General features: G+C 44.1%; 1 protein-coding gene across 5 annotated transcripts in view; it reads right to left on the minus strand.

Moving 5' to 3' along the window:
• Positions 1-26941, minus strand: part of ZBTB40 (zinc finger and BTB domain containing 40) — an 85297-nt gene that overhangs the window by 6136 nt on the left and 52220 nt on the right. For 2 of the 5 annotated variants that reach the window (XM_082372564.1, XM_082372563.1), the window contains 14 exons: positions 23486-23678; positions 22727-22884; positions 18931-19123; positions 17044-17180; positions 16434-16635; positions 15939-16072; positions 14151-14319; positions 13396-13863; positions 12452-12658; positions 6470-6634; positions 3696-3910; positions 2308-2470; positions 1518-1604; positions 64-290 (listed from right to left, as the gene is read on the minus strand). In XM_082372564.1, coding sequence (XP_082228690.1) covers positions 64-290; positions 1518-1604; positions 2308-2470; positions 3696-3910; positions 6470-6634; positions 12452-12658; positions 13396-13863; positions 14151-14319; positions 15939-16072; positions 16434-16635; positions 17044-17180; positions 18931-19123; positions 22727-22884; positions 23486-23678 — 2718 coding nt within the window. The remainder of the gene's footprint in view (positions 1-63; positions 291-1517; positions 1605-2307; positions 2471-3695; positions 3911-6469; positions 6635-12451; positions 12659-13395; positions 13864-14150; positions 14320-15938; positions 16073-16433; positions 16636-17043; positions 17181-18930; positions 19124-22726; positions 22885-23485; positions 23679-26941) is intronic. The other 3 variants (XM_082372566.1, XM_082372565.1, XM_082372567.1) reach the window with 3 other exon arrangements.

Genomic DNA, 26941 nt, shown 5'->3' on the forward strand with positions numbered 1-26941 from the left:
GCCTCCAGAGAAGCCTCAGGAACCCCGTGTCAGCACCCTCATATCTGATGGCCCCAGAATCACCTGCACCATCTGTGAGGCGGCCGCTTGGCTTTCAGTGCCCGTCACCTTCGGGTGTTCAGACTCCAAGTGACAGTCCAGCTGGGCCTGGGAGGTGAAGAGCTCCCCGCAGAGCTCACAGGGGAAGGTGCTCTCCGACTGCTTGAAGTGCTCAGTGGTGACGTGGTGCTGCAGCGCCCCGGGAAAGCGGAAAGTGGCTGCACAGTACAGACACCGGAACGGCTGCGACCCTGGAGGAGGGGGACAGAGGGAGTGGCTGAGGGAAACGAGAGCAGGGAGGGGAGAGGAAGGAGCAAGCGGCGGGGCGAGGAGCACAGGCAGCTCCAGAGGCAGCTCTTCAGCTCCTGTGAGGCCTGGAGCTTGTACAATTTGGGGAGCCCTCTTTAGGAAAACTGATACAAAATTACACATACAGGATTAGGGGCAGATCTTTGGAAGGGTCCCGCCAAGTGAAAGGCTCCAAGGCACAGCTTCATTAGCATCAGATTCAGGCTAAATCTGCCTCTGCCAAAGCCCATTATTCATTCAACTGTAATGATGCTGACAATGTTTATTTCGTCAATTCTAAGAAGCACCTTTTAACGTCTCTGAAATGGGATCAATGGCCTCTTACTACTGCTACAGGCCATGGAGGTTGGGTGTAATTGTCAACAAGTGCACTTGCACGGACATCTAAAGGCGCAGCATCAAGCCTTGCAGAATGAATGTCCACAGTCTGAAAGAAAAGTCCTAAAACAGGAGCAGTGCATGTTTTAAACTCACAGGAAACAAATGGTTTAGGAGGGAGGAGGTAAGGGTTGGATGTTCAGCTACATTCCCAAAGCAGGAATCAGAAGACTAGTTTTGCTAATGCTCGAGAGACCAAAACCACCTTACTGTGCGCTCCATCACCAATGCTCTTGATGGTGGAGGGCAACACCATGTGGGATAACACTCACGCCAACAATCTGAACTGAGAGCTACTCTGGGAAGCTGAACTCTTAGGTTAATCAACTTATTTCTTACGTTTCCTTTTTTTATGTATGCATACAAGAGTGCATAAAATCTACATCAAATTAAGTCCAAAGCAGCACTTAGGATAACCTGCAAACTCTAAGTGATAAGAAAGCATAGTTTAACTGGCAGCAGTTTTTCTTTCTTAACGGTTCATTAAAAATGGTGCCTCTTATATAACTGGCATTTTAGATTTGATAAGATATAGCAGGAACAGTGATAATCATGGGTAACGCTTACGAGATGCTTACTGGTGCCAGGCCTAAGTGTTTTCTGTGTACTAACATATTCAATTCTCACGGTTACCCTATGAAGTAGGTACTGCAATCGTCCCTGTTTTGTAGACGAAGAAACTGAGGCACAAGTCAGTTGTCACTTAGCCTGGGTTGCGCAGCTGTAGGTGGTGGAGATGCGACTCGTCCCTGGGCGGTGTAGCTCAGGAGCATCTTGGAAGGGGCACTGACCTGAATGCTGGCACTTGATGTGAACCTGCAGCAAAGCTGGCGTGGGGAAGAGCTCCTTACACTGGTCACATTCATGGAACTTCATATCTGCGAAGCACACGAGGAAAGAAGTGGTGGGAAAGAACAAAAGGAAGATTCTCTGAGCCTGGGGAGTAACAGGGTTGGGGGCGGGGTGATGGCTCACACTTAGCGAGCATCTACGAAGTGCCAGGAACCTGATACCTATGCTACATTAGTGCAATCTGTGGTAAAGAGCGCCAGATCTGGGTCCAAATGCCCGGATGCAAAGAGGGTTGTTGTGAGAATTAGAGGAGGAAACACGCATGGGCGCTGAGCACAGTGCCGTGCACTCAGGCAACACTTCATAACTGCGAGCTGCTGTGATCATCCCCCCATTTATCTGCAACACAGGTATGAATAATTGACTTTCTGAAGAAAAGGAAACAGGTTCAGAAAGAGAAGTCACTTGCCAAGGTCACACAGCTAGAGTTAGGATTCCCACCCTGGCCTGTGTGCCACCCTTCCCACGTGCCATGACCAATCACCACCGAGGCTGGCAGGAGTCACACTGCTCTAGGTCTCCAGCTGCAAGAACTACTGCTACTCAAGCTAGTGCTACTGACGGACTGATGTGGCACTGCCGGTGTGCTGGGGAGGAAGAGGGTGTCACTGCAGCACACCACACTCTAGCACTAGAAGTCGGGATTTAAGGCTGGAACCCAGGACGCTACGTCACCAAGCCCCTTCCACTCCTCAGCCCCCACTCCCAGCCCAGGGCACCCCAATTCACCTGCGTGCTCTGCTTTGATGTGCTTCTTGTGTTCGATGGTGTTGGGAAAGGTTTTGTCACAGGAGCTGCACTGGAGTGACGAGAACTTGGAAGATCGATGGTTCTGAGCAGCAAACACGTCAGGGTGGTGGGTCCGATTGTGGTACCACAAACCAGACAATTGCTAAAAGGAACGTGGCAAATGTTAGGTCTTGGATGTTCTAGCAAGCTGGAGAGTTCACAAAGCCTCATGAGAGAAAAGTGCTCCCAGGGAAGCTTATGGACCTGCAGTCATGCTTTTACCCACCACAGTGAGTGCTGACATGCGAGGGGACGCTGGTGCTCATGGGAACAAGGCACCTGTGTATTTACTGAGGCCACCACAGGGCAGGGCCGGGGCCTTCAGAAACCCATTCCTCACAAGCTTAGGAGGGAGGTGTTAGGCTCTTTCCAGCGACGTGGAAGCTGAGGCACAGAGGGGTGAAGTGACTTGCCCAAGGTCACACGATTAGGAAACAGGAGGACCAGGATTCACACCCTGGCCTTCTGAATGGAGAATCTGTGCTTCACCACTGAGCTGTCTTGCTGCCTGTCAGAGGCCCAGGGCGCAGCAGGGAAACCTGCTGGAGAGGGGCAGGTGCTGTCCCTACTCCGTAAGCCAGTGCCCCCTTCTTCCCGGGTTCCAGAGCAGCGCTGCGACGCTCTCCGTACAATTCCATGGTTTCCTAGAGACCAAGCCCAGGTTTTACCCAGCTCTGTAACCCTAATGTCACAGCACAAGGCTTGGAACAAAGTTAGCTCTCAATTTTTGTTGAGCTGAAATTAGCTGCTGGGTTTCCCACTCTGTACCCAAATGCTATAGATGCCAGCAAGGGCCATTCTTTTCTCTGTGGTCTTAAGAGTTTCTCAAAGAAGTGGTTTCTTTTCAGATGTGTATGGGGTTTCCCTTTAATTACATAGCAAACTCTAAGGTAAAAAAGCAGAGCTCTTCCCCAGGAGTTAAAAAAAACCCCACAAAACACCAATAATTGTGCTAAATAAGATAATTCCAGGTAGTGTTACACACCCCAGTGTCATTCTCACATCCCTCAACACACGGGATCAATAGGTTCTAAAGAATGTAAATATCCAGGGAAAAAGCAGGATTCAGTTCAGGACAAGGCTGAAATCTAAGAGAAGAAGTGCAAGAACTCTTGGCTCCAATTAAAGCTCCCCCACTGACCCCACTCTGACCAGGTCACCACAGAGGGTCTGAATAACCTATCAGCTGCATTCTTCATGAGAACCAGCCAAATGGTCATATCCTGGAGACAAGAGGTGTTCTGCAAGCCACAAACACGGGGGCCGAGGGAGACCAAAGGGAGAGTGGGTGAGGGCCCAGGAAAGGTGCCCGCAGAAGCTGAGCTCACCTGGTAGGCCTTGTTGCAGATCCCACAGCTGAAGGGCTTCCCTCCGACGTGGGTCACCATGTGCCGCTCCAGCATCGAAGGGGCGCTGAAGATCTTCCCACACGTGGGGCAGGGGTGGTACTCCTTGGAGTGCACCTCGTGGATGTGCTTTCGGTGATCCTGCAGAGTCGGGAAGCTCATCCTGCATTTCTTGCAGTCATACGGATCTTCTATGTCTGGTTCCATGAGGAGAGGGAGGGGGACACCACAGGCAACAATCAGTGACAAGTGGTTTTCTGTGTGCAGCTCCAGAAGCAAGACTGTTTAGAGGTCATGCAGGGTGACAGACTCGAAGGACCAGAAATCACTGCATCCATCACCTAACTACTGCCTACCTTCATCCTGGGAGGTGGGGTTCCTCTGAGGCTTCTGGATTAACCACCTCTGAGCATTAGTTTACCTCAATTCCTCATCTTATATCTTACAAGTTAAATTCCATCTTACTACTTTCCAGGGAGTATCACCTTTGCTCTTCCCCTGCCTGCAGTGGGTGTTTTGGGGTTTTCTAATTCTCTATAGAGATTTCCCACATACTCCCCAAAGCATCACTATTTCCTTTTTTGTCAGTAGTACAATGCAGAGGATGAATGCTTCCTTGATCCCCACTTTAGATTCAACAACAAAAACATTTTCATAAGTAATGTTTATTGAGTGCTATATGACATGCGTGTTTTAAGTGTCTACATATATTAAATCACTTAATCCTTCCAATAACCCTATGTGTAGGTTCTACTACCAGTCCTATTTTATAGATTAGGAAAATCAAGGTTTAGAGAGTACCCAAGGGCACAAGTATGATATTGCTGAGCTGGGTAACAATCCCAGCTTTCACTCCCAAGGCCATTGGACAAGGTATTGTCCCAAGGCCATTGGACAAGAATACATTTGCCATCCCTGTGGCAGGAAACGTCAGTCTTTTTCTGAAAGTAACAGAAAGTAAAATGTTTGAATAATAAAATCCTTTGCCCACAGAAAGGCCCAGCCCATCAGCCAATCTTGTGCGCGCTGATCCAGGTTAATTCAGGGATTCTGACACGCAGCAGCACTCGGCATCATTAACTAGTTTCCCTGTGGACGTGAGCGCTTGAGATCTCAGTTTCACACTATCTTTTAAGATACCCTGAAGGAATTCTCCGTAAGCAATGATGTGATCCTATGAAACAGGCAAGGAACAGTCAATGAGAGAGGGGCCTGGATGCTGGGCCTGCTTTGGGTGATCTGCTCCAAGTCATGGCAAAGTATTTCGGGTCTTCTCTATTCTGAAAATTGATAATGTCTTCCCCTTTCCTGACTTCATGTGATGCTATTGGGAAAAGGAGACTAAAGTGGAATGTCATTTAAAGAGATTGAGAGGACTTCAAAGTTGTGGCATTGGATCCAAGCCAAATCCCACGCACCTGGAAGTCTACTGCAACTGGATCTGCTGGACAACCTTGTAAACTCCTTGGGGGAAGTGGGGGGCAGCACTTTATGTTTTCCTGTATTGCCCAGTGCCCAGCCACATGCTGGGCACATACAAGCTCTGGCCAAGTGCCTTGTTGGCTGGCTGACAACAGGCTTGAATGTGTTGACAGAAAGCACATGTTTGTGAGATACTGTATTTGCCAACAGCTAGAAACTGGTGTGTGGGGAACAGAGGTAGGGAGGGGAAAAGGGAAGAAGGGTATGCAAGGTGCATGGCATGAAAAAAAAGGGCAGGCTCTTATGGTGACAGATGGCACTGGAGAAGGCTGCTCTTGTCACCAATACTCTCTGGCATTTATTGAGCATTTTCTATGTGGCGGGCATGCAGCTTCATGCTTTACGTGTGATATCTCTTTTATTCTCACAACAGCCCAATGTGGTAGTATTACTATTTTCTCTACCTTACAGAAGGGGCATAAGAGGCTTAAAAAGGTAAAGAAATTTGTCTAAGGCCTCAAAGAAGTAAATGGCAGACTAGTCAAGGTTCAAGCCCAGACCCGTGTGATTTCAGAGCCCAAGCTCTTAACCACCCTGCTGGGCTCTGCTGATCACACGACTGCTACAACAAGAGCAGCTGAAGATGATGTGACGTGACCAGCGGACGCCTCCTTGGCGATTTCCTGATGATGTGATGAGGAATCGCAAAATCTCCTCTTCCTCCCCTGTGTGTGTTGAATGGAAGTGTGTTTTTGTCTGTATCAGTTCTAGTAGAAGGGGACAAAGATGGGGGCAGACCCTACTAACTGGGTGAATACAAGGCATTTGGAAGAGAATGCTGGGCAGAAGGCTTTTAAGGGAGCATGACTAGGGACCACTCACAGTGGTACACATTAACTCAGAAAGTGTCCAGGCTGCTCCTATGGGGAAAGGCAGGTTATGACCATAAGATGAGAGTGGGAGAGGTGGGGTGGGAGTAGGAAAAAGAAGCTCAGCGGACAAATGGAAATATTCTGGTGCTCTGCGAGCCTGTCTGTTATAGAGGCTCTTTCCTTCAAACATAATGGGCCTTCTGTCAGCCAAAAAGAGCCAGGTGGGCTAAAACGGAAGACAAGGAAACAGCCTGGACAGAGAATCACACAATGACACGTTAAAATGCGATTCTTCTTGAAATAGGAATCAGGGACTCTGGCTTTTGCAGGAGAATAGGAGAGGGGAAGGCACTGAACGGGGCCCAGCTCTGGTGGAGTGATGACTTCTGTTATGACTGCTGCGTGCCTTCCCAGCGCCAGGCCTGGTGCTGAGTGCCTAATAGCCACAATCTCAGTACATACTGTGAAAGGTGTGCAGGTGGATGGAGAGGCCATTGGCTTGCCGGAAGCCCTTGCCGCAATCTCTGCAGACATATGGCTTGTCCCCGGTGTGGGTCCTCACGTGGCGGGACAGCTCAATGGACTGGGCAAACACAGCGTCACAGTACTGGCACGCATACATTTTTCCTGGAAATATACATGAGTTTATTAGAGGCAGCACTAAACATTCATAAAAACAAAATCACATTCTAAGGCACACAGCAGGGAAATATAATCTGGGAGATGACAGTAAAACATGAGGCAATTTGTAATACACTGGGTGAGAGGTCTGAGCCATCCTATCAGATGGCACCTCACAAACACAGTTGATCACACAGAGAGGGTATCAGTGTCTCCCTACCCTGAGGGATAAGGACAGAGTTCTCATCACACAAGACTACCCATCTGTTAATCTGGCCACTACAAGTATGCAAGAGCTCATTCCATTCCCAGGAAACAGATATATCCTTGAGCCCAGAAATACGTGAGTCTGGATCCCTTGAAAAACATACAGGGCAGAAATGCAACTGCACATAAAAATGACAGACATGGATTCAGAAAAGAATGAAAGCTTTCTGCCAGCGACTTGCTATAAAGATTCTCTTGGCTTCTCTATTTTCTCATGCACTAATGAAAATACAATGACCAGACTGCCAGAGAGTATTAGAAAATACCGGTAAAGAGCAAGTCTGGAAAATTGGCATTTGTAAAAAAAATGCTAGACCAAATGTACCTTCAATCTCCCTTATGGGCCAATAGAGAAATGGGAAAATCAATAAGGTGAGGGTCCAGACAGCCCAGATCCTAGGGCCGACCTCAACTAGGGCAATCCACCTCATTTTCATTTTTTATATGTTACACTTTGGAATAAGATTTTGTTAAGAAAAAAAGGGTTTCTTACCATTTCCTAGAAGATCAGAACAAGACAAGGGTGCCCACTCTCACCACTATTATTCAACATAGTTTTGAAAGTTTTAGCCATGGCAATCAGAGAAGAAAACGAAATAAGGAATCCAAATTGGAAAAGAAGTAGAACTTTCACTGTTTGCAGATGACATGATACGATACATAGAGAATCCTAAAGATGCTACCAGAAAACTACTAGAGCTAGTCAATGAACTTGGTAAAGTAGCAGGATACAAAATTAATGCACAGAAATCTCTTGCATTCCTATACACTAACAACGAAATATCTGAAAGAGAAATTAAGGAAACAATCCCATTTACCATTGCAACAAAGAGAATAAAATACCTAGGAATAAACCTACCTAAGGAGACAAAAGATCTGTATTCAGAAAACTATAAGAAACTGATGAACGAAATCAAAGATGATACAAACAGATGGAGAGATATACCATGTTCTTGGATTAGAAGAATCAACATTGTGAAAATGACTATACTACCCAAAGCAATCTACAGATTCAGTGCAATCCCTATCAAACTACCAATGGCATTTCTCACAGAACTAGAACAAAAAATTTTACAATTTGTATGGAAACACAAAAGACCCCAAATAGCCAAAGCAGCCCTGAGAAAGAAAAATGGAGCTGGAGGAATCAGGCTCCCTGACTTCAGACTATACTACAAAGCTACAGTAATCAAGACAGTATGGTACTGGCACAAAAACAGAAACATAGATCAATGGAACAGGACAGAAAGCCCAGAGATAAACCCACGCACATATGGCCACCTTAGCTTTGATAAAGGAGGCAAGAATACACAAAGGAGAAAAGACAGCCTCTTCCATAAGTGGTGCTGGGAAAACTGGACAGCAACATGTTAAAGAATGAAATTAGAACACTTCCTAACACCATACACAAAAATAAACTCAAAATGGATTAAAGACCTAAATGTAAGGCCAGACACTATAAAACTCTTAGAGGAAAACATAGGCCAAACACTCTATGACATAAATCACAGCAAGATCCTTTTTGACCCACCTTCTAGAGTAACGGAAATAAAAACAAAAATAAACAAATGGGACCTAATGAAACTTAAAAGCTTTTGCACAGCAAAGGAAACCACAAACAAGACGAAAAGACAACCCTCAGAATGGGAGAAAATATTTGCAAACGAAGCAACTGACAAAGGATTAATCTCCCAAATACACAAGCAGCTCATGCAGCTCAGTATCAAAAAAACAAAAACCCAATCCAAAAACAGGCAGAAGACCTAAATAGACATTTCTCCAAAGAAGATATACAGATTGCCAACAAACATATGAAAGGATGCTCAACATCACTAATCATTAAAGAAATGCAAATCAAATCCACAACGAGGTATCACCTCACACCAGTCAGAATGGCCATCATCAAAACATCTACAAACAATAAATGCTGGAGAGGGTGTGGAGAAAAGGAAACCCTCTTGCACTGTTGGTGGGAATGCAAATTGATACAGCCACTATGGAGAACAGTATGGAGGTTTCTTAAAAAACTAAAAACAGAACTACCATATGACCCAGCAATCCCACTATTGGGCATATACCCTGAGAAAACCATAGTTCAAAAAGAGTCATGTCCCACAATGTTCATTGCAGCACTATTTACAATAGCCAGGACATGGAAGCAACCTAAGTGTCCATCAACAGACAAATGGATAAAGAAGACGTGGCACGTATATACAATGGAATATTACTCAGCCATAAAAAGAAACAAAACTGAGTTAATTGTAGTGAGGTGGATGGGCCTAGAGTCTGTCATACAGAGTGAAATAAGTCAGAAGGAGAAAACAAATACCATATGGTAACACACATATATGGAATCTAAAAAAAAATAGTTCTGATGAACCTAGGTGCAGGACAGGAATAAAGACACAGACGTAGAGAATGGACTTGAGGACACCAGGGGGCAGGGAGGGGAAGCTGGGACGAAGTGAGAGAGTGGCAATGGACATATATACACTACCAAATGTAAAATAGATAGCTAGTGGGAAGCAGCCACATAGCACAGGGAGATCAGCTCGGTGCTCTGTGACCACCTAGAGGGGTGGGAAAGGGAGGGTGGGAGGGAGAGAGACGCAAGAGGCAGGGGATATGGGGATATATGTATACGTATAGCTGATTTGCTTTGTTATACAGCAGAAACTAACACAATATTGTAAAGCAATTATACTCTAATCAAGATGTAAAAAATAAATAAAGTAGCAGTACAGCAGGGAAAAAAAAAAGAAAAAAGAAAAAAAGGGTTTCTTGAATCAAGAGTTGAAATTATTGAGAAGCCCAGGACTCAGCCTTTGGCCTTCTTCTCTGTCTCTACTTTCTAGATGATCTTATCTCAGAGCCTTACATTCCACCTGTACATGGCTAGCTCCCACATTCTCTCTAGCTCCCACATTTATATCTCTATCTCCCAGCTGTCCCTAGAACTTCAGACTTATATCCACTGCCTATCAGTCTAGTTCTCCAGCTGGAGGTCCAAGAGTAGCTCAAATTTATCACCATGCCAAAACAGAGTTCCTCAGTCTCCACCACCACCACCCCCGCAACCCACCCACCTACATACACACACTGGAAACTCCAGTTTCCCCCCGTTTCAGTAAATGGCAGCATCATTTACCTGGCTGCTCATGCCAAAACCCCCAAAGCCATCCTTAATTCCTCTCTTTCCCTCATATCCCACATCTAATCCATTATCAGTCCTGTCACTTCCACTGTCAACAACATATCCCCAAACTTGAACATTTTTTTACAACCCCTCCAACACAGCTTCGTAAGACCCATTCTGGATTTTTAACCTCCAAAGTGGTGAGACTATACATTTGCGTTGTTTTAAGCCACTGTTCCTGGTAATTTTTTACAGCAGCAATAGAAGCGAACACACCTCACATAAAAACCAAAGTCCTTATCTTGGCTTAGAAGAGCCTATAAGATCTGGCCTTTTGTTGTTGTTCTTTTTAAAATAAATTTATTTTTATTTATTTATTTATTTTTGGGTCTTTGTTGCTGAGCGCGGGCTTCCTCTAGTTGCGGCGAGTGGGGGCTACTCTTCATTGTGGTGCACGGGCTTCTCATTGCGGTGGCGTCTCTTGCTGCAGATGACTTCTCTTGTTGAAGAGCATGGGCTCTAGGCACGTGGGCTTCAGTAGTTGTGGCACGTGGGCTCAGTAGTTGTGATTTGCGGGCTCTAGAGCGCAAGCTCAGTAGTTGTGGCACACGGGCTTAGTTGCCCCGCGGCGTGTGGGATCTTCCCGGACCAGGGCTCGAACCCGTGTCCCCTGCATTGGCAGGCGGATTCTTAACCACTGCGCCACCAGAGTCCCAAGATCTGCCCTTTGGTGACCTCTCTGACCTTATCTCTCAACACTTTTCCCTCATATACTGTGCTTTAGCCCCTTCTAGTTTTCTTCGGTCCCTCAAACAGGTGTCTCATTCGTCCTCACTTGGAGAGGGGGTGCTCTGCACTCGTGATGTTCTTCTCCTAGATCTTCCATTGGTTCTGTCTCTCACTGCGTTCAGGTTTCTATTCAAATCTCCTCTGCTTTCTCTGATGATACAAATATTAATAAATAGTTCCCAATCCCCACCCCTGCTGCTTATTCTGCTTTATCTTTCCTCATTGCAATGACTACTATCTGAATTTATATTACACATTTATATATGGTCTGTTGTACCCACTGGAGTGTTAGCTCCACGGGCTTGGGTATAGTTACACTATCCCTAGTGCCTGGAATAATGCTCAAGAAATTCATTCACTCAGTAAATGTTTATTGAGGACCTCCTATTGCTAAGTACTATTCTAAGTTCCACAGATACAGCAGAGGGAAGGAAAAAAAAAGACTAAGAGGTTTACCCTCATGGAGCTTGTATTCTAACAGGGGGAGACTAACTGTAAACAAAATAAATTAATACGTAGATGATAGATCCTATGATAAGTGAGAGGGAGAAAAATAATGCAGGGGAACTGGGGCTGGGGCACTGAGATTTTACACAGGGTGGTCAGGAGAGGTCTAACGGAGAACGTGAGGTGTGTGTAAAGACTTGAAGGCGGTGAGGAAGTGAAGCCTGGAGATGTCTGAAGGGAAAGCATTCCAAGCAGAGGAACAGCAGGAACACAGGTCCTGCAGCAGGTGCCCTGCAGGTCAGAGGGCTTGCAAGGAGGCTGCAATGGGTAGAACAGGGCAAGTGAGGGGGAGAGCAGTAAGAGATAAGGTTGGAGAGGCATCGGGGACTTGATCATGCGGGGCCTGGCAGGCTACCCTTCAGATTTTACAATGAATGAGGGGAAAAGCTTTTGCAGGGTTTTGAGCAGAGAAGCGACCTAACATGGCTTAGCTTTAGAAGGATCACTTGGGCCTGTGTACTGAGAACACTGTCCAGAGAAAGGGTGAGGGGAGGAGACCAGTTAGGAGGCTACCACAATCCAGGCGAGATGATGGTGGCATTTGTACTCACACACAAATGCTCCAAACGATGTCCAGAATCCTCCGAGAAGCCTTCCCTGACAACCCACCGCCCCCCCTCCGCCTGGACTAGAAACCCCTGCTTCATTCTTCCGTATCTCCCTGTAATGCTATTATTCCATATCGCACCTCTGATGGGTGACCCTGACCCTGCACGGTAACTGTCTCTATACTAGAGACACGCTGGACCGTCAGCTCTGTGATCCCAGGTATTCCAGGTAAGTCACTTAGTGCCTGCCATTGCCTGATCCACAGCAGGTGCTCAACCAAGGGTTTTCTTATGCTTGAACTCCACCTCAAAGCCCAAAGAATTCCTGGCTTTATGTAAATTCTATAACTAGAAAGCCATAATATTATGTTAGCCAGCCTCTCTTCAGAAACTCTCACCAAAAGCATTTTACATGTCTGTGCACATATTGCCAGCATCTGTGTACCTAGAGAGTCCACGTCTATTCCTGTTTTTGATCTCTCTGAGATACTTATCACGCCTAAGCCCAAATGGGTTTTTAGGCAGCTCACAGTGTTAAAGTTTGCAGGAAAAATGAAGAAGTTCTCCACGCCTTACCTTCTGAGTGCTTCTTCTTGGTGTGGTAGGCCAGGGCAGAGGCCTGGGTGAAGGTCATGAGGCAGTGCTTGCACATGAACGGACGGTCCCCAGTGTGAAGGCGAAGGTGGTTCTTCAGGGTAGAATTGGCCGCAAACTTTGCCCCACACTCTTCACAGGAGAACGGCTTCTCGTCAAAATGCTCCGTCAGTTTGTGGTACTGCATGCCTAGGGAAGCCATGCCAGGGACCAGAGATGCTAGTGATCAATGTTATGAATTCAGCAGGAGGATACACCCGAGCACTGTCTCAGGCCAGGCCTCAAGAGGAAGCACAGCGTGAACCACAGGACGCCAGGCCACGCTGCTCATCAGCCCACCACCCAGCGCTCCAAGCCACCTTGGTCCCTTCCTGGCTGGGTCAGGCATCAAGTGTCCCGGGTTCATCTTTTCTCTCTCCTCTCTCTCTCTTAAATAGGACCCAGTCACCCAGAAAGAGTGAAACAAAACTCACTTTTCTGTTTCATTAGGTTTGGGGCAAGGGAAAACAATTCAAATTCTACATCCCCTGGTTTCTAGGACTCTTGTTTACTATCAAGAAACAAGTGATACATGGAAACCTAAGAGTCAGGTGTGAAATAGCTGGTTATTATTATGAATAATAATAGCCACAATTTACTGAGTACTAACTCTATTGAAGGCACTGTGCTAGGTGTTCAGCTATATTATCTTAAATCTTCATAGCAATTCAAAAAAGTAGGTGGTATCAGGGTGCCTATTTAACAGGGGGAAATTAAAGCTCAGGGAGCTGATTCCAAAGCTCATGCTCTTCTCAAAACATTACCCTGCCTCTGCTCTATTTTCTAAGCCTTTCCACAGCCCTTATTGCGTACTGGAGGCAAGGCCTGGAATCCAAACTACAATATCTGAATTATCATCCTCTATTACTTCGCCTTCTTGAATGTACCTGAGGCATGAGCAAATTCTCTCCCACAGAGGTCACACGTCACTGGAAGCCTCTTCTTCTTCTTCTTGGGGACGTCAGGCTCTCCACCTGTACCATGCGCCTCCAGCTGATGTTTCTCCAGCTCCTTCTTAGAGTCTTTGGTCTCGTTACACTCCTTACACTGCACCTGTTTGCTCTTGGCCACCCGACAGCGCTTCATGTGCACCTTGAGGCGGCAGTAGAAATGGAAGCTCTTGTTGCAGGCCTTACAGACGAAGCTCTTCTTGGCAGAGTCTGGGGAGGCAGAAGTATCTTTCTCTTGTTGTTCTGGCAAGGAACCAGTCTCTCCTTGACCGTCCTGTTTCCCAGGCTGGCAGTTTTCTTCAGCTGGCTCAGCTGCCTTTTCATCTGCTTTGTCCTTGGCTTCAAGGTGAAATTTATTACTCACCATCCACCTTTCCTTCTCTCCCTTTTCCTGAGTAAGGAAACCTGCACAGGAGAGAGATCTCATGGCTCTGGGAATTTCCTATGTTTCTACTTTGCTTTCTAACTTTCCTCCTTAGGGGAGAATGGAGACTACTTGGGACTGTTCATCTTTATTCTCTGATAAACACAGATAGCATCATTTTACATCTATGTCTATGACTTTTCTAAGTATTTGAGAGCATATAAAATAAAGCCGCGATGGGTGAACTCTTAAATGAACTGCTGCCTCTTCTCTCCAATAAGGAAACAACCCGGGGGCGTAACAGGACCCCACCCACCCTGTTTCTTACCGGCATACGCCAACTCCTGCATGACAGGCTGCAGGCCTGGGAAAGATCTGTGGATGCCGCACAGGAGCTGACATATTTCAATGGCCGAGATGGATTTTTCCATGGCTCTGCTCAGCAATGCTCTCAGGGAAGCTTCAGGGCTGGCTGTCTCAGAGGAAATGCTCAGAATCTAAATGAATACCATGAGACAAAGGTTTGTGGTTAATATCAGCAGATTTTCTCCATGGTTTTCAACTTAGAAAAAACAAAGCTAATTTCAGGGAGGCATTGCTCCATCTGTAACAAGTATACATTTCGTGCCATAAATATAGTGGAGAGCCCTCTTTCTCCAAGAACAGGGAAATTAACACAATTTTAACAAGGAGGCACAGATGAAGACAAATGTGCAAATACAAAGGTGCAAGCAAGGAAGCACCGAGGATCTTCTGGTGAGAAGTATCTTCTCAGAAACCAGGAGTCTCCCAAAGAACTTTTCTAGATCTTAGTATTATACGCTTGGAAAGCTATAGGACTTGGTTGTTGGCATTTCTGTCTTGATGATCATGATAATTTTTCATAATATGTAACTGTCTGAATGTTGGGAAGTAATTCTGCATGATCAGTGGCTTCACGTTTTTAGATACTTATATGTACCCTTTTAAACATCATTTTCTTTCATAAAGAAACTCAGGTTTTTAAGGAAGGTTCATATAGGGGCTTTAAAGAGGCCAAGAATATTATTTCAAAGCCATCCTCTCAGAATGTTAGAGCTATCAGCAGAAAAGAGTCAGTACACTGAGAAAATAAAGCTAAACCATCCACAGATGGCCAAATGGAATTTTCATTTTGGAAGATATTCTATTTCTGCTCTTTTCAAGTCTATCTAAATAAAGCTGATGTCCCTGGAGGCAGGCTTGAGACTAATTAGCGAGGCTAAAACCGGTCAACGGCAGAAGCCCCGTCTCTGAAGTGCACGACGTGCTGGGGAGTGTCTAGCGGATGAGTCTCTCCTCTGAAGCCCCACAGCAATGGGTGCCATCTTCTGCCCATCTGAGAGCCAGACCAAGGTGGGGCTGTCACCCGTGTGGACAGAGTTAGGACAGCCTGTCTACACACCATCCATGCCTACTTGGATCAAAAAGCACAACAGGTGAATCTGTAGTTTAATTTTATGTTCCTTTATCATTCTTTCCCACTCAAGACGCACATGATCCTGGGATGAACATCCGTGAATTCCCCCTGCAATCCCCACCTGGTTTTTCTGGGATGCTGGCCACACTGTGAGAAGCCTTACAGAAAATGAGTTGGCACTATTTGTTATCCCATATGGGCAAAAGCTTTGTTCTTTCTATGTTTATTTTGGCTCTTTCTAGAAGCCAGAATAGAGCATGTAATAAGACCAATTTTACTTTTCTTCCTCTGAAAAAAGTTGCTTCTTAGAACATGTGAGAGACCAGTATCATGGTTCCCTTTGAGTTTTCCTAGGTTTAAACAAATGGAATAGATCTGGGTTTGAGTCACCTGAACCTGAGTTCCAGTCCTGGCTGCTTCTCTGACTAGCTGGTACATCCTAGATACATCACTGACCCCTCAGAGCCCGAGCTCCCTTATCTGTAAAATGTGGGTGGCATCACCTGTCACCCAGAGTTGGGAGGATTATAAGAGCAAAAGCACGACAAGTGTTGGTTAGCCTGGGCCTGCCCGCAGCAGGTGCTCCAAGGAGCTGGTTCCTCCCTCAGGAGTGAAGACAGTCCCGGGCATCAACGCTGTAAAACTCCCCCAAACACTGTGTTGTTATCCCCACCACACCTCTTTCACAGTCTCCGCCAGGCGCTCTTCCTCTGAGGCCAAGCACTTGAGTTCAGCCCTTTGCTGGATGGCCTCTAGGATCAACCTGCGATGCCTCAGGATGGTTTCGAAGGCGGCACTTTCTGGGGTCATCACTGAACAAAGAGGGATTGAAAACTCATTAGTAAAACTATGAGCACCATTTTTCCCTTTCATCTTTTCTCAACTCAGTTCTTCATAACGAGAATATACTTCATCTATCTCCCACCTGGAGTTGGGAGTGAAGAAGATGGCAAACATCACTGTAATCAGAGTAGAATTAATATAAGCTTAGAAGAATTGCTGCACATTTTACTTTGAAAGGTTTACAAACTCCCATGTCCTTGAACAAAATTGCCAGTCCTTACTTCTACCGGTCAGGATGTGGAAGACTACCGTAAGAGAGCTCTATTTTCTGCAAAGACTGACAGTAACCTCTGGTGGGGGCAAAGCCAGCACAGAGGCCAGGCAACCTACCTGCCCGGAAGAAAGCGTCTGCGCCAGGCTCCCTTCGTATTTCCTCCGTGAGCAGGTTCAATGGGCAGGCCTTTGTCTCCTGAGCCACCAGCAGCAGTTGCCAAATGGCTGCTGCAGAGAGAGTCTGCTCTTCTAGAACTGCTGACATCAGAGCACTGAAACCACCTGAACCAGAGTCACGTTTCACAAGCTTCTCCATGACCTTCAAGATGCGGCACAAACATACACGTAAGGGACTTTCTAGCCACTGGCCCAGCTGCAGAGCTGCAAGTCTGAGCACTGGGTCGTAGTGAACGTATTTCTGGGGCGGAGTTTTTCAACATCCTTCACTTCTTTCAACCTGAGAGGTGTTTATACACGAGAAGCTTCTTCATTCCTCCTTTTGAATGCTTTTCCTTATCACTGCAGAAATTACAACTATCCTACTTGTCACTCTGCCTTAGAAATTGAATCACCTACTATCTCCTTCTCTGCTGACCCCTTAGCATTTCTCAACATGGCTGTGTGTGTGTATGTTTATATAAAATAAAAATATATTTAAAAAATATATATGTTAATCTTTTTTCCTTCTCCCTCAATTTTGCCCACCCTTCCTCCCTCTCTCTCTTACCTCTCTTTCTCCAGGGGCTAAACTCTTCACATGTGGGATCATTTTTTGTAACATCTGGTTGTCTGTGAAAATCTCTGAGAGGTTTTCGTGATACCGCCTCAATAGTTCAATCCCATAATCATCAGGGCTTGCTTGGACTGTAAGGATATTAGCAAAACAACAACAACAAAACCTCCTTAAGGCCTTTTCTACACGACACGAGGGGAGTTACAAATGCGGGCAGAAGAACAGATCAGCACAGGAGCTCTGTCTCCTCTGGAGCACAAGTGCAGCTCGTGGCTTGGGGCCTCACACATGTGTGCTCACGTCTCCTCTGGTCTACACTTAATCACTCAGTGTTGCAGGGTCACAAAACCACCAACACTTTGAAAGTTAGCGCCCAGTGGTAGAAGCTAGTGATTGCTCAACCAGGGGGTAATTAGAAGGCTGCACTTGTAAGAGGTGCAGATGTAGAGATTCAAAGGATGTTACCCACCAGGTCTGAGGTAAAGGATCCATGCGGCGATCCAAAGTACAGGCAGGCACGAGTCCGGACGGCGGTAGCAAAGCTGACCCACTGTTCTCCTGTTTATATGCCCTCTGAGCCAATCTGTTAGTTACTCTCTTTTAAGAGGTGATATTTATTTGAAAGTAAAGAAAAATCAAAACTATCAGGCATTCCCCTCAGCTTTGTAGATATTTAAAAATTTATTTTCCTCTCTGGCCCAGTAACTCCAATTCTGGGAATCTAGCCTTAAGAAATGATCTGAAGGCCAAAAAATTCTGTGTACAAAGATATTTGCCACTGAGAAGCCTGTGACGACGATGATGAAGATAACAACTAATATTTACCGAGTGCGTATTATGTGCTGAGCACCGTGCTCCGTGTTTACATACATTACCTCACAGTAGCCACAGAAATGAAGGTGGAAGGTGCCATTCTTACCACCATCTCACAGAGGAGAGACCGAGGTTCAGAAGGGTTAAGTCGCTTACTCAGGGTCACAGAGCTACCAAAGAAGTCAGGATGCAAATCCCAGTAATCTTGATAGTCTTAACCATTATGCTACGTGTGCCCCTAGACAAGGGCATGAGTAAGACAGCATAAGTATACTTATGATAGCAACTACATAGCCTTAAAAAAATAGAATTCTAGGGAGTGTTCTGAAGTGTGGAGGAGAACGTTTATGTTATATTGATAAGTGGGGGAAACGGTAAAATAGGGTAGAGCATCTCAACATTGTAAAAATAATGTGATAGATAAAATATGTCAATGTGTTAACAATGAAATAATCAAGTGGTGGGATTTGAGGTTTTCTTCTTTATTTTTTAAACTGTTCAAGTTTGTATAAGTATATATTATTCTTATAAGCTAGTTAGAAAGTTCTCTCATTTCCCAAATAGCCTTCTTCTGAAAACCACTTCATTCTCAAACGTTCTGGGACGGGGGATGATTGGCTAGAGTTGGGCTGTTTTTCTAAGGGATAGTCCCCAGACCGGCTGGACACGAGGGGTGGTTAATTCTGGGCACTGCTGGAAGCAAACAGCACTCCCGGGGGAGTGGCGACATCAGGACCTGAGTTCCTGCTGCTCACACGTGTGAGTGCTGTCAGTCCATCTGCTCCACAGGCGTTTACAGGTGGCACGTGACAGCCCCGGGGAAGCCACACTTGTAAACCCTGAACCACGGGACCATCGCGGGGGAGCTTAATGGAGAAGAAATCCTTAGATTTCCGATCCTAACTCCAGAGATATCGAGAATCACTGATTTGTGACAGCTAGTTTCTCTTTCACAATGGCCTTTCTTAACATTGTCTTATCTCCCCAGCAAGGAGCCAAAAGGGTGTTTTAAGCTATAATTTTCTGTAGGAGTGGTTCCAGTCCAGAGAGTCAATAATTAACTAATACCTGTGGTGCTCGGCAAAGCAGCTAATTTCTGCAAATTCTCCAGCAGAAGGCCCAAGTTTGGGAACGTCATCTTCACAGCCTGAAGGAGTTTTACCAAACTCTCAGCGCTCAGGGTCTTCTCTTCAGCCATTCTGTGCAACAAATTTTCTATTGTCTCCTTGGGTGTTCCACCCTCACAGCAATTCAGAATCACCTGCAGTGGCAAGCAATCAACCCGACACCAGTTACTGGCAATTCTAAATGCATTTGACACACCACTGGAAAGACCAGCAAGACAGCATTACAAGCCGCCCCGACTCCAGGTCCTCTTCTGCTTGTCTCTAGCACTAGTTTTGTCATAGTCTCTTCCTTATTCTGTTTCAATAAAAATCCAAAACATTCTCCAAACAAACAGCTCCATGAAAATCTTTCTTTTTCAGTTGCGGGTCTGTGCATATTCTTTGCCTCTGACAGTTTGCATTTTGTGAAAATATTCTTACGCTAGCAAGCAGCTTACATCTAAGCTTTAGATTGAGTTTGTTCAGACACTAAGATTGCAAAACTGACTGGCAATTAATAAATACAGTTACAGTGTTTTTCATCTTTGTTCAGTAAAGTACATGACAGTGGCAGAGGCTGCAAGTTCAGAGCAATTCTATTATTTTACTTCCTTTTACTTTATTTGCGTTGCAATTTGAATACCCGGATACTTCATACATTTGTCTGTGGCCTCCAAAATAATAGATTTCAAGTGCACTTCAGGATCATTTTTCTAGCGGATTTCTCATTATCTATCCCCCTCCTCCCCAGCGACCACATGCACCAGCTCAAGTCATCATCCCACAGTTCTACCCACTTGTTCTTCCCTGGTATGCTAGAGGGTTTTCTGAGTCAAGAGGGCACAGGCCTCCAGCAAAAGGTTGAAAAATCAAACACCTGACAGTTATTTTAAAGGTATTTTCCAATTACAATAGAACTAGCTCTTAATGGACTGCAACTAAATATGTATAACTCGGCTCTTGTGGATGATACAGGGGGTTATTTCAATACATGTAATCTACAGGTTCACAGTGACTGAATTTTGAACTTTCCTTTGGGAAAATGCCAGCTCTCAGGAGAAAGAGTCAAGCAGATGGTCATGGTAGCATGCCAGAGGACGCTATTATCAAATTACTTCTGTTTTAAAATAATAAATTTAGCTATAAAACCAAATTGGTTTTATATATGTAAAAGAAATATCTATAGTACATATATGAAAGGCATGTGTATATTATAAGTTAAGTTGTCACATACCTTGTCCATACAGAATATAGTCATTCTCTTTGTTGAAGGTCTAATATATATCAGATTTCTACTAAATGAGCCATAATTTAAAACTTAAGGGCTTGTATCTAAAAACTGTACTGATTTCTGTGCTATCTCTTAGCTCGTAAACAATAACCTGATACAAAATGAGGCAGCCAGATACTGTTAGGAGTGGATATGAACTTTAAAGCCAGACAGGCCTAGTTTGAAACCCAGTTCTAAAATGTACGGCCTGTGTGACCTTGGGCAAGTTACTTAAGTCTTTAAACCTTATTCTTCTCATCTGCAAAAGAAGATAACAATACCAACTCTTGCACTGTCAGTATGACAATTCTCTAAAATGAAGCTGCCATTTGTAGAGCCGAGCATAACTCCTAGGACACATGTGATTGTTAATAAATGACAGTGGTTATGGATATCACTCGGAAGCAGGATGCACAGTGGTTAAGAGATGTGCTTTGTTTAGAAGTCTGGGTTCCGGTGCTGGCCCCAAGCAGCTGCGCCTTTGGGTACGCTGCTTACCATTCTTAGCTTCTGTTTCTTCATCTTTAAAGTTAGGGTATTAACCATAACTTCATAAAGTTGCTGCGAGGGTAGAATTTAGTAATGCTTTAAAGGTCCTCAGCACGCTGCTTGGCACACAGTAAACAATAAATAAATGGCAGCTACAGTAATTACTATTTTTGTACCTGTTTTCAATCCTGAAGTGAAAAAATGCCTATTTACCCCCAGAACCCAAGGTATGTTTACAGAAGGGCCATGGTACCTACGATTAGCATCATTCCATAAGAGAGAAAAAGTTCCAAAAGGCCTGAGAACATGTTCCACATGGTGTAAAAACACCGTGCCTATGCGATCAACATTCACCTCTACACTCCTGCTTTATTATTTTGCTTCAGTTTTCATGAGAAAGAGTAGCCTAATGAAGCTCTGGTGGAACCTCAATCCTAAGAAGTGTTTTTGTGATTTACAACTAATTTAAGTTCTTCTGCTTCAGCCCTTTCTGTCAAGGAAACTGAAAGTGACCGAAGAAAATGACAGCACGGCCTGCCTGGCTGCAGGGAATGGGGCCGAGTTTGGGCTCCACCTGTAAAGGCTACTTTATCAAGATAATGACACAGTTCAAAGGACACAGTCAATCCAGCTAATAAGGAAGAAGTCTGAATGAGTAATTGAATGAAATCGCTAAACAAGGAATGAGATATTTCTAGAGCTATAAGCAACTTACTTAAACTGAGTGCCTGAAATTAAACTTAATCTGAAGTCTAAGGAGAAAACAGGGGTTTAATCTTACTCTGTTCGTATATTATCTTTCTCAAGAAGTGCAAAGGAGTTAAACTTTTAAAAACATAATTTGCAAAATATAATTTTGAGATTAAAGGTTTTCCCATTTTATATGAAAGAAAGAGCAATATAAGATCGAGAAGAAGAAAATCTAGGATCCAGTCCTCACTATCAATCCAGTACTCAGCCATCACACCAGTGGTTTCTAAACATTTTCTCTCCTGAACATTTAAGCCACTTCCCACAGTTTGACGCCACAAAAGTTCTCTGTCCCTATTCCTTCCTTCCAGATATAAAAATATTTTTAGCACAAAGTTGAAATCAATAACACCAACAAATACAGTTATCTAGTTGACTTGAGAAGTCATGCCAGCAGTTTTATGAGGATTTTAGCAGCTGGCTGGTGGGAGTGTAAATTGGTACAACCTTCCTGAAGGGCAATTTGGCAATATATATCAAACACTTGAAAAATTTTACTCTCTATTCCAAAATCTCACTTCTTAGAAATTATCCTGAGAAAATAATCTGAGAATTATGCAACGATTTGTGTGTAAAATGTTCCCCTGTAACATTATTTATAATAGCAAAATACTGAATAGCAAAAACTAAGAAACAAATGCCCCAAAATAATTAATGAATTATGGTATATCCATTAGACAATACAATGCAGCTACCAAAATCCGTATGTAGGTATGGAAATATATTCACAGTATATTCAATTAAAAAATAAAGTTACAAAGCTATATGATAATCCCATCCCAGGATGATTCAAATGAGAAAAAGTGGGAGCACATGTTCCAAAATGTTAGTAGTGATCATCTCTGGGTGGTGAGATGGTGGAAGATTTGGACTTTTTTCTTTCTGCTTGTTTTCCCAATTTTCTGAAGATGAACAGTGTATCATTTCTGTAAAAAAGTGTCATAACAATTAGAAATGTGCCTAAACACTTCAACTCTTGGGGCAAATGTTTTATATCAAAATCCCACGGAGTCAGAGCAGGAATAGCCATCCATCCATGCATCTAAAGATGTAATGTCTGACTACAGTACGCAAGGCACTCAGCAAGCTGGTGCAGGGGATACACGGAGGTATGAAGCAAGAACCTGAGCTTCAAGGTGCTTACTATGTAGTATGTGAAGAAATACTGCAAGGTAAAAAGTGCTCTGTGTCACAAAAGAGGTTTAAAACAGAGTGCTGCAGAAAGGAGGAAGAGATACTCGACAGTTACCCTTTTCTCAGAGCCAGTCAAGAATTCCTCCTCGCCTGTTTCCAGGAACTCCAAAATAGGTCTCAGCTGTGTGACACACCGGATCAGGTCCTCTTTGTGTTCTAGTAACAGAACAGACAAGGTCTTTCCCTCTTCTGTGCTCCCTGGGGGAGAAAGAGCTAGAGACGAACAAGAGAAGCTCGTCAATTTGAAGAAAATGACAGCATGGTTTGTCAAGAGAGATCTAACAGAATAGTAAAGTGATTCTCAGCCAATTTTGAGCACCCGAATGCAGAATCTCTTTTTGGAGAGGAAAATACTTTATTATTCTGTTTAAACTCTATGAAAGGAAAAATGTTTCATGTATCTGTCGAAACACAAAGCTGTAGAGCCAGCCAGAGGTTAACCTCTGGCTGGCAAGGCCACTGCTTTGTATCTAACCCAAATGAGAGAAACTTCAGGCTTTAAGTGCTGTCAGCAAACCAGTTCACCATGGGCACTCAAAACACTGATTTGGATGTGTGGCTTTCTGAAGGGCAGGAGAACACTGATGGTATTCTCCAACTCCAAGATGTCAGATTAGTTAACTAGGGGGTAGAAATGAAGACTCAAATTCAGTTTGCATATATTAACATGCAGTCTCTGGAACTACAGGTAGAATTTATGTGAAAATCACTTTAACAATAACTAAGCCACTGAAGAAATGTATCACTGGAGCAAGCTTTACAGCATCTTCCCAGAATAAAATTCAGTCACTCAGGTGGATAAGGTTTCTCGTACCTTTTGGCTGCACTGCTTCTACAGCCTCTGGCTGTCCGTCTAACAGTGCTGTCTTCACTGCAGGATTAGAATCTTGGAACAGCCTCAACAGGCACACGACAGTCTGAACATCCAGGCTCTCACTTCTTACTTTATCCAGGATTCTCTGGAATGCTGACTGTCCTTCTTCACCCACAAGACATCCCATTATGGTCTGTAGAACACAAGTGCCCAGAAAGACAGATTAGCCAGCCATAAGAACTCCATGCTCCTTGGATTTGGCAAGTGGGCCCTCAACAGTTTGATCCCCGCCTACTTGACCTTTCTATGGCATTTGACGGTACTATCACCTCTGCAGCACAATTCTCCTCTGACTTCTTGACGCTGAAGCATTTTGGGTAAGAACTCGCCTTTCTGACCACTCTTTTTCTGCCTTCCTCACTGGCTCTTCTTCCAAATCCATAAGCAAAAGCAGTACCTAAGACTGGTTTCAACTCTTTATTTTTTCTCACTTTATATACTCTCCTTTTGAAAAGCTCTCAGACATATAGCTTTAACTATCACCTTTATGAAGACAACGCTGAAAACCAGTGCACTAATCCTGAACTCTGTCTCAATCCAGAGCCACAGTGTCTGTTAGATGTGCCTTATCCTCCAGGGGTCTCAGCACCATATGCCTAAAACCCAACTCCCTTCATGACTTTTCAAAACCTAGAGCATTAAAATATCAACAACTCCAGGGGTAAAATAAACAACATTAGCATTCCTTTCTTCGGTCTGACAAAGCATCTCTCACACAAATGGGAGGAATGCCAACTGGAAGGCAGAATTAATATTTCTATTTCAGCAATAATGAAAAATCTGGTAATCGAAAATTTCATGAGTATAGTCTTATGTATAATCTTTATATTTCTACTTGGCAAAACTACAACTTACCTCTGATGTTTTTTAGTGTCGATACTATAAAAGAAAATAGTTTTCTCATGAGAGTCTTTAGAGAGCAAAAAGGTTTTCTAGACACACACATGCACACACAGCCACATACACAACACAAAAGGATCTCTTGAATATGTATACTGGCAAAGTTCACCTAGACAGTTATTATATATTCTGACAGTAATTATATGTTTAAAATTGTTGTTTAGAGGGACTTTATCTTCTTCTCTCCTCCCAAATAAACAGGATTATAAATGAGTTAGACTTTGTGTTTCTTGAGTTTGTTCTAGCTTGTTTCCTGATCAGAGAGCTAAGTTAAACTTAAAAAAAGGTTCCTATGAATTTTGGTCATCTCCAAAAGTAAACATATATAAAACACAATTTAATAATCCTTATTAAGTTTTTACTGGAATAAGTAACTTCCATGAACATAAGATAAACTCATTTTGTCTCTATTTTAAAAATAATAAACAAATGAGATAAAAATGTAAGTTGAATGTTTAATTCTCTTTGGTCACATTTATTCATCCTTTCTTGCTTTTATTAGTTGGCCTAAAATCTCTTTAGAATGCCTCTTCCCTGACAGCAGTAGGGACCTGAGGTAGGCAGCCTCAGGTTCCCAGTATGCCTCCAGGTTTTCATGCCCTTGAGCTGAACCTAATGACTTGCTTCTAAGGAAAAGAATATGGCAAAAGTAATGGGACACCACTTGTGAGGCTAGGTTACTGTGACTTCCGTTTGCCCATGTGTGGACTCCCTCAGTGTCTTTCCTCCATGGGATGCAAGCTGCCATGTTGAGAGGTACCCTATAGAGAGGCCCATGTGGCAAGGAACTCACATCCCCGGTCAACAGTCAGTGAGTGAGCTTAGAAAGAGACATTCCCCAGCTGAGCCTCGACATGTCTGCAGCCCAGGCTGACACCCTGAGTGCAGCCCTGTGAGGGACCCTGAGCCAGGGACTCAGATAAGCTATGCCTGGATTTCTGACCCACAGAAACCGTGAGGTCATAAACGTTTGTTCTTTTAAGCTGCTAAATTTTAAGACTAATTTGTTCAACACAGGAATAGGTATCTTATAAAGACCCACTATTGCTAATGCCCTTAGTTTTAAACCTGTTTCTTCCTCTTTATTTTCCATTTCTATCCTCCCTCCCTCCCTCCCTCTTGTGCACTTAACTGATAACAGCATACAGCTATCTCATTCTATCCTAGGCCAGTTTTCTTCCCCCCGAAGCTCTCCGAATACCCCAGATCCACCTCTCTCAGTATCCAATTTGTCTGGCATTATCATTTGAGCCAGTGGGGAAGAGAAGCTTTCATCAATGGTGGCATCTGATGCGCTTCTCATTATCCTCTCTGCTGTTTCCTCCTCTGCAGAACTGCTCAGCAGTGAAATTAAAACATTTGTTAACTTCATTGCTCAGCAGTGACACCAGGGTGACCATCTGGGAAGAGAAGCAGGGGTAGGCTGATGAAAGGGCCAGGAGGGAGCAGTCAGCTGCCTGGAAAGCCCTGCTCTCTGCTCTTTCTTCCAGCACCTACTGGGGACCTGCACCAGAGCCAGTGCTGTAGCTTACTCCACCAGCCCCCTAAGCTGCCTGGGGCTCCACAGTGGAGTGAGCCCTTTTCTGAAATAGGGGATCTGACTAAACAGAAGGGTGTCACATATTGCAACAGGCTGGAATTCACTGATTGCTATCATGTAACAGAACTCTAAGAAATGGACCAAAACAGAGTTTTATTCTTTAACCAGACATTTGGAACTCCTTTGATTCTTAGAGTTAAAGGTACTTCAATAAATTTGTATCAATTCATGGTCACAGAAGTACTCAAAGTACTTTTATCTATGAGTGAAATATAGGTCAATATATTTAAAGATGGGACAGTTTTCTTTCCCCCTGTTATATGTGAAAAAACCATTTAATCTTTCCCTTACACTCAGATCTTTTAATTGAATTTACTTATTTTCCCAACCACTTGCCTACTGCCTGCGGATTTGTCACTGTTATACTATATTCTTGTTCGCTCATGCCTTCCCGAATGCTGAGGGCCAGGCAATGGTAATAATACCATCCCAGATACCGTGCATACTTGCCATCTGCTTTACTCCTTACATCAGATCCTGGAGGCATTACTACGACCACTTAAAGGAGAGTCAGAGAGGTGAAGTAACTTGCCCAAGTTTGCATGGCTAGTGAGCAGAGTACCCGGATGAAAAACTGAGCTCATTCCAATGACCTGGCACCCCTTTCACCCAGTTCCATCTCCCAAACTTTGAGTGTAACCAAATCCATTTCACTGGATTTTATTGGACTTACTAGAATCAACATCACTTGAACACTGGGTAGCATCTAGACAATCTGTACCATTCCTCCTGGTCTCACTGATTAGTGAAGAGACTGGTATACAATAGGTGCTCAATAAATGTTTGTTTAACTGAATGAAATTCCCTTCCCATAAGACCACTAGCCCTTCTAGCTACAGCTGCATATCTTAGATTTAATAATTAGGAGAGAGGAGATCTGAAAAAAACAACTTAAG

Source organism: Balaenoptera borealis (genome assembly GCF_965194805.1).
Source record: "Balaenoptera borealis genome assembly, chromosome: 1".
NCBI lineage: Eukaryota > Metazoa > Chordata > Mammalia > Artiodactyla > Balaenopteridae > Balaenoptera > Balaenoptera borealis.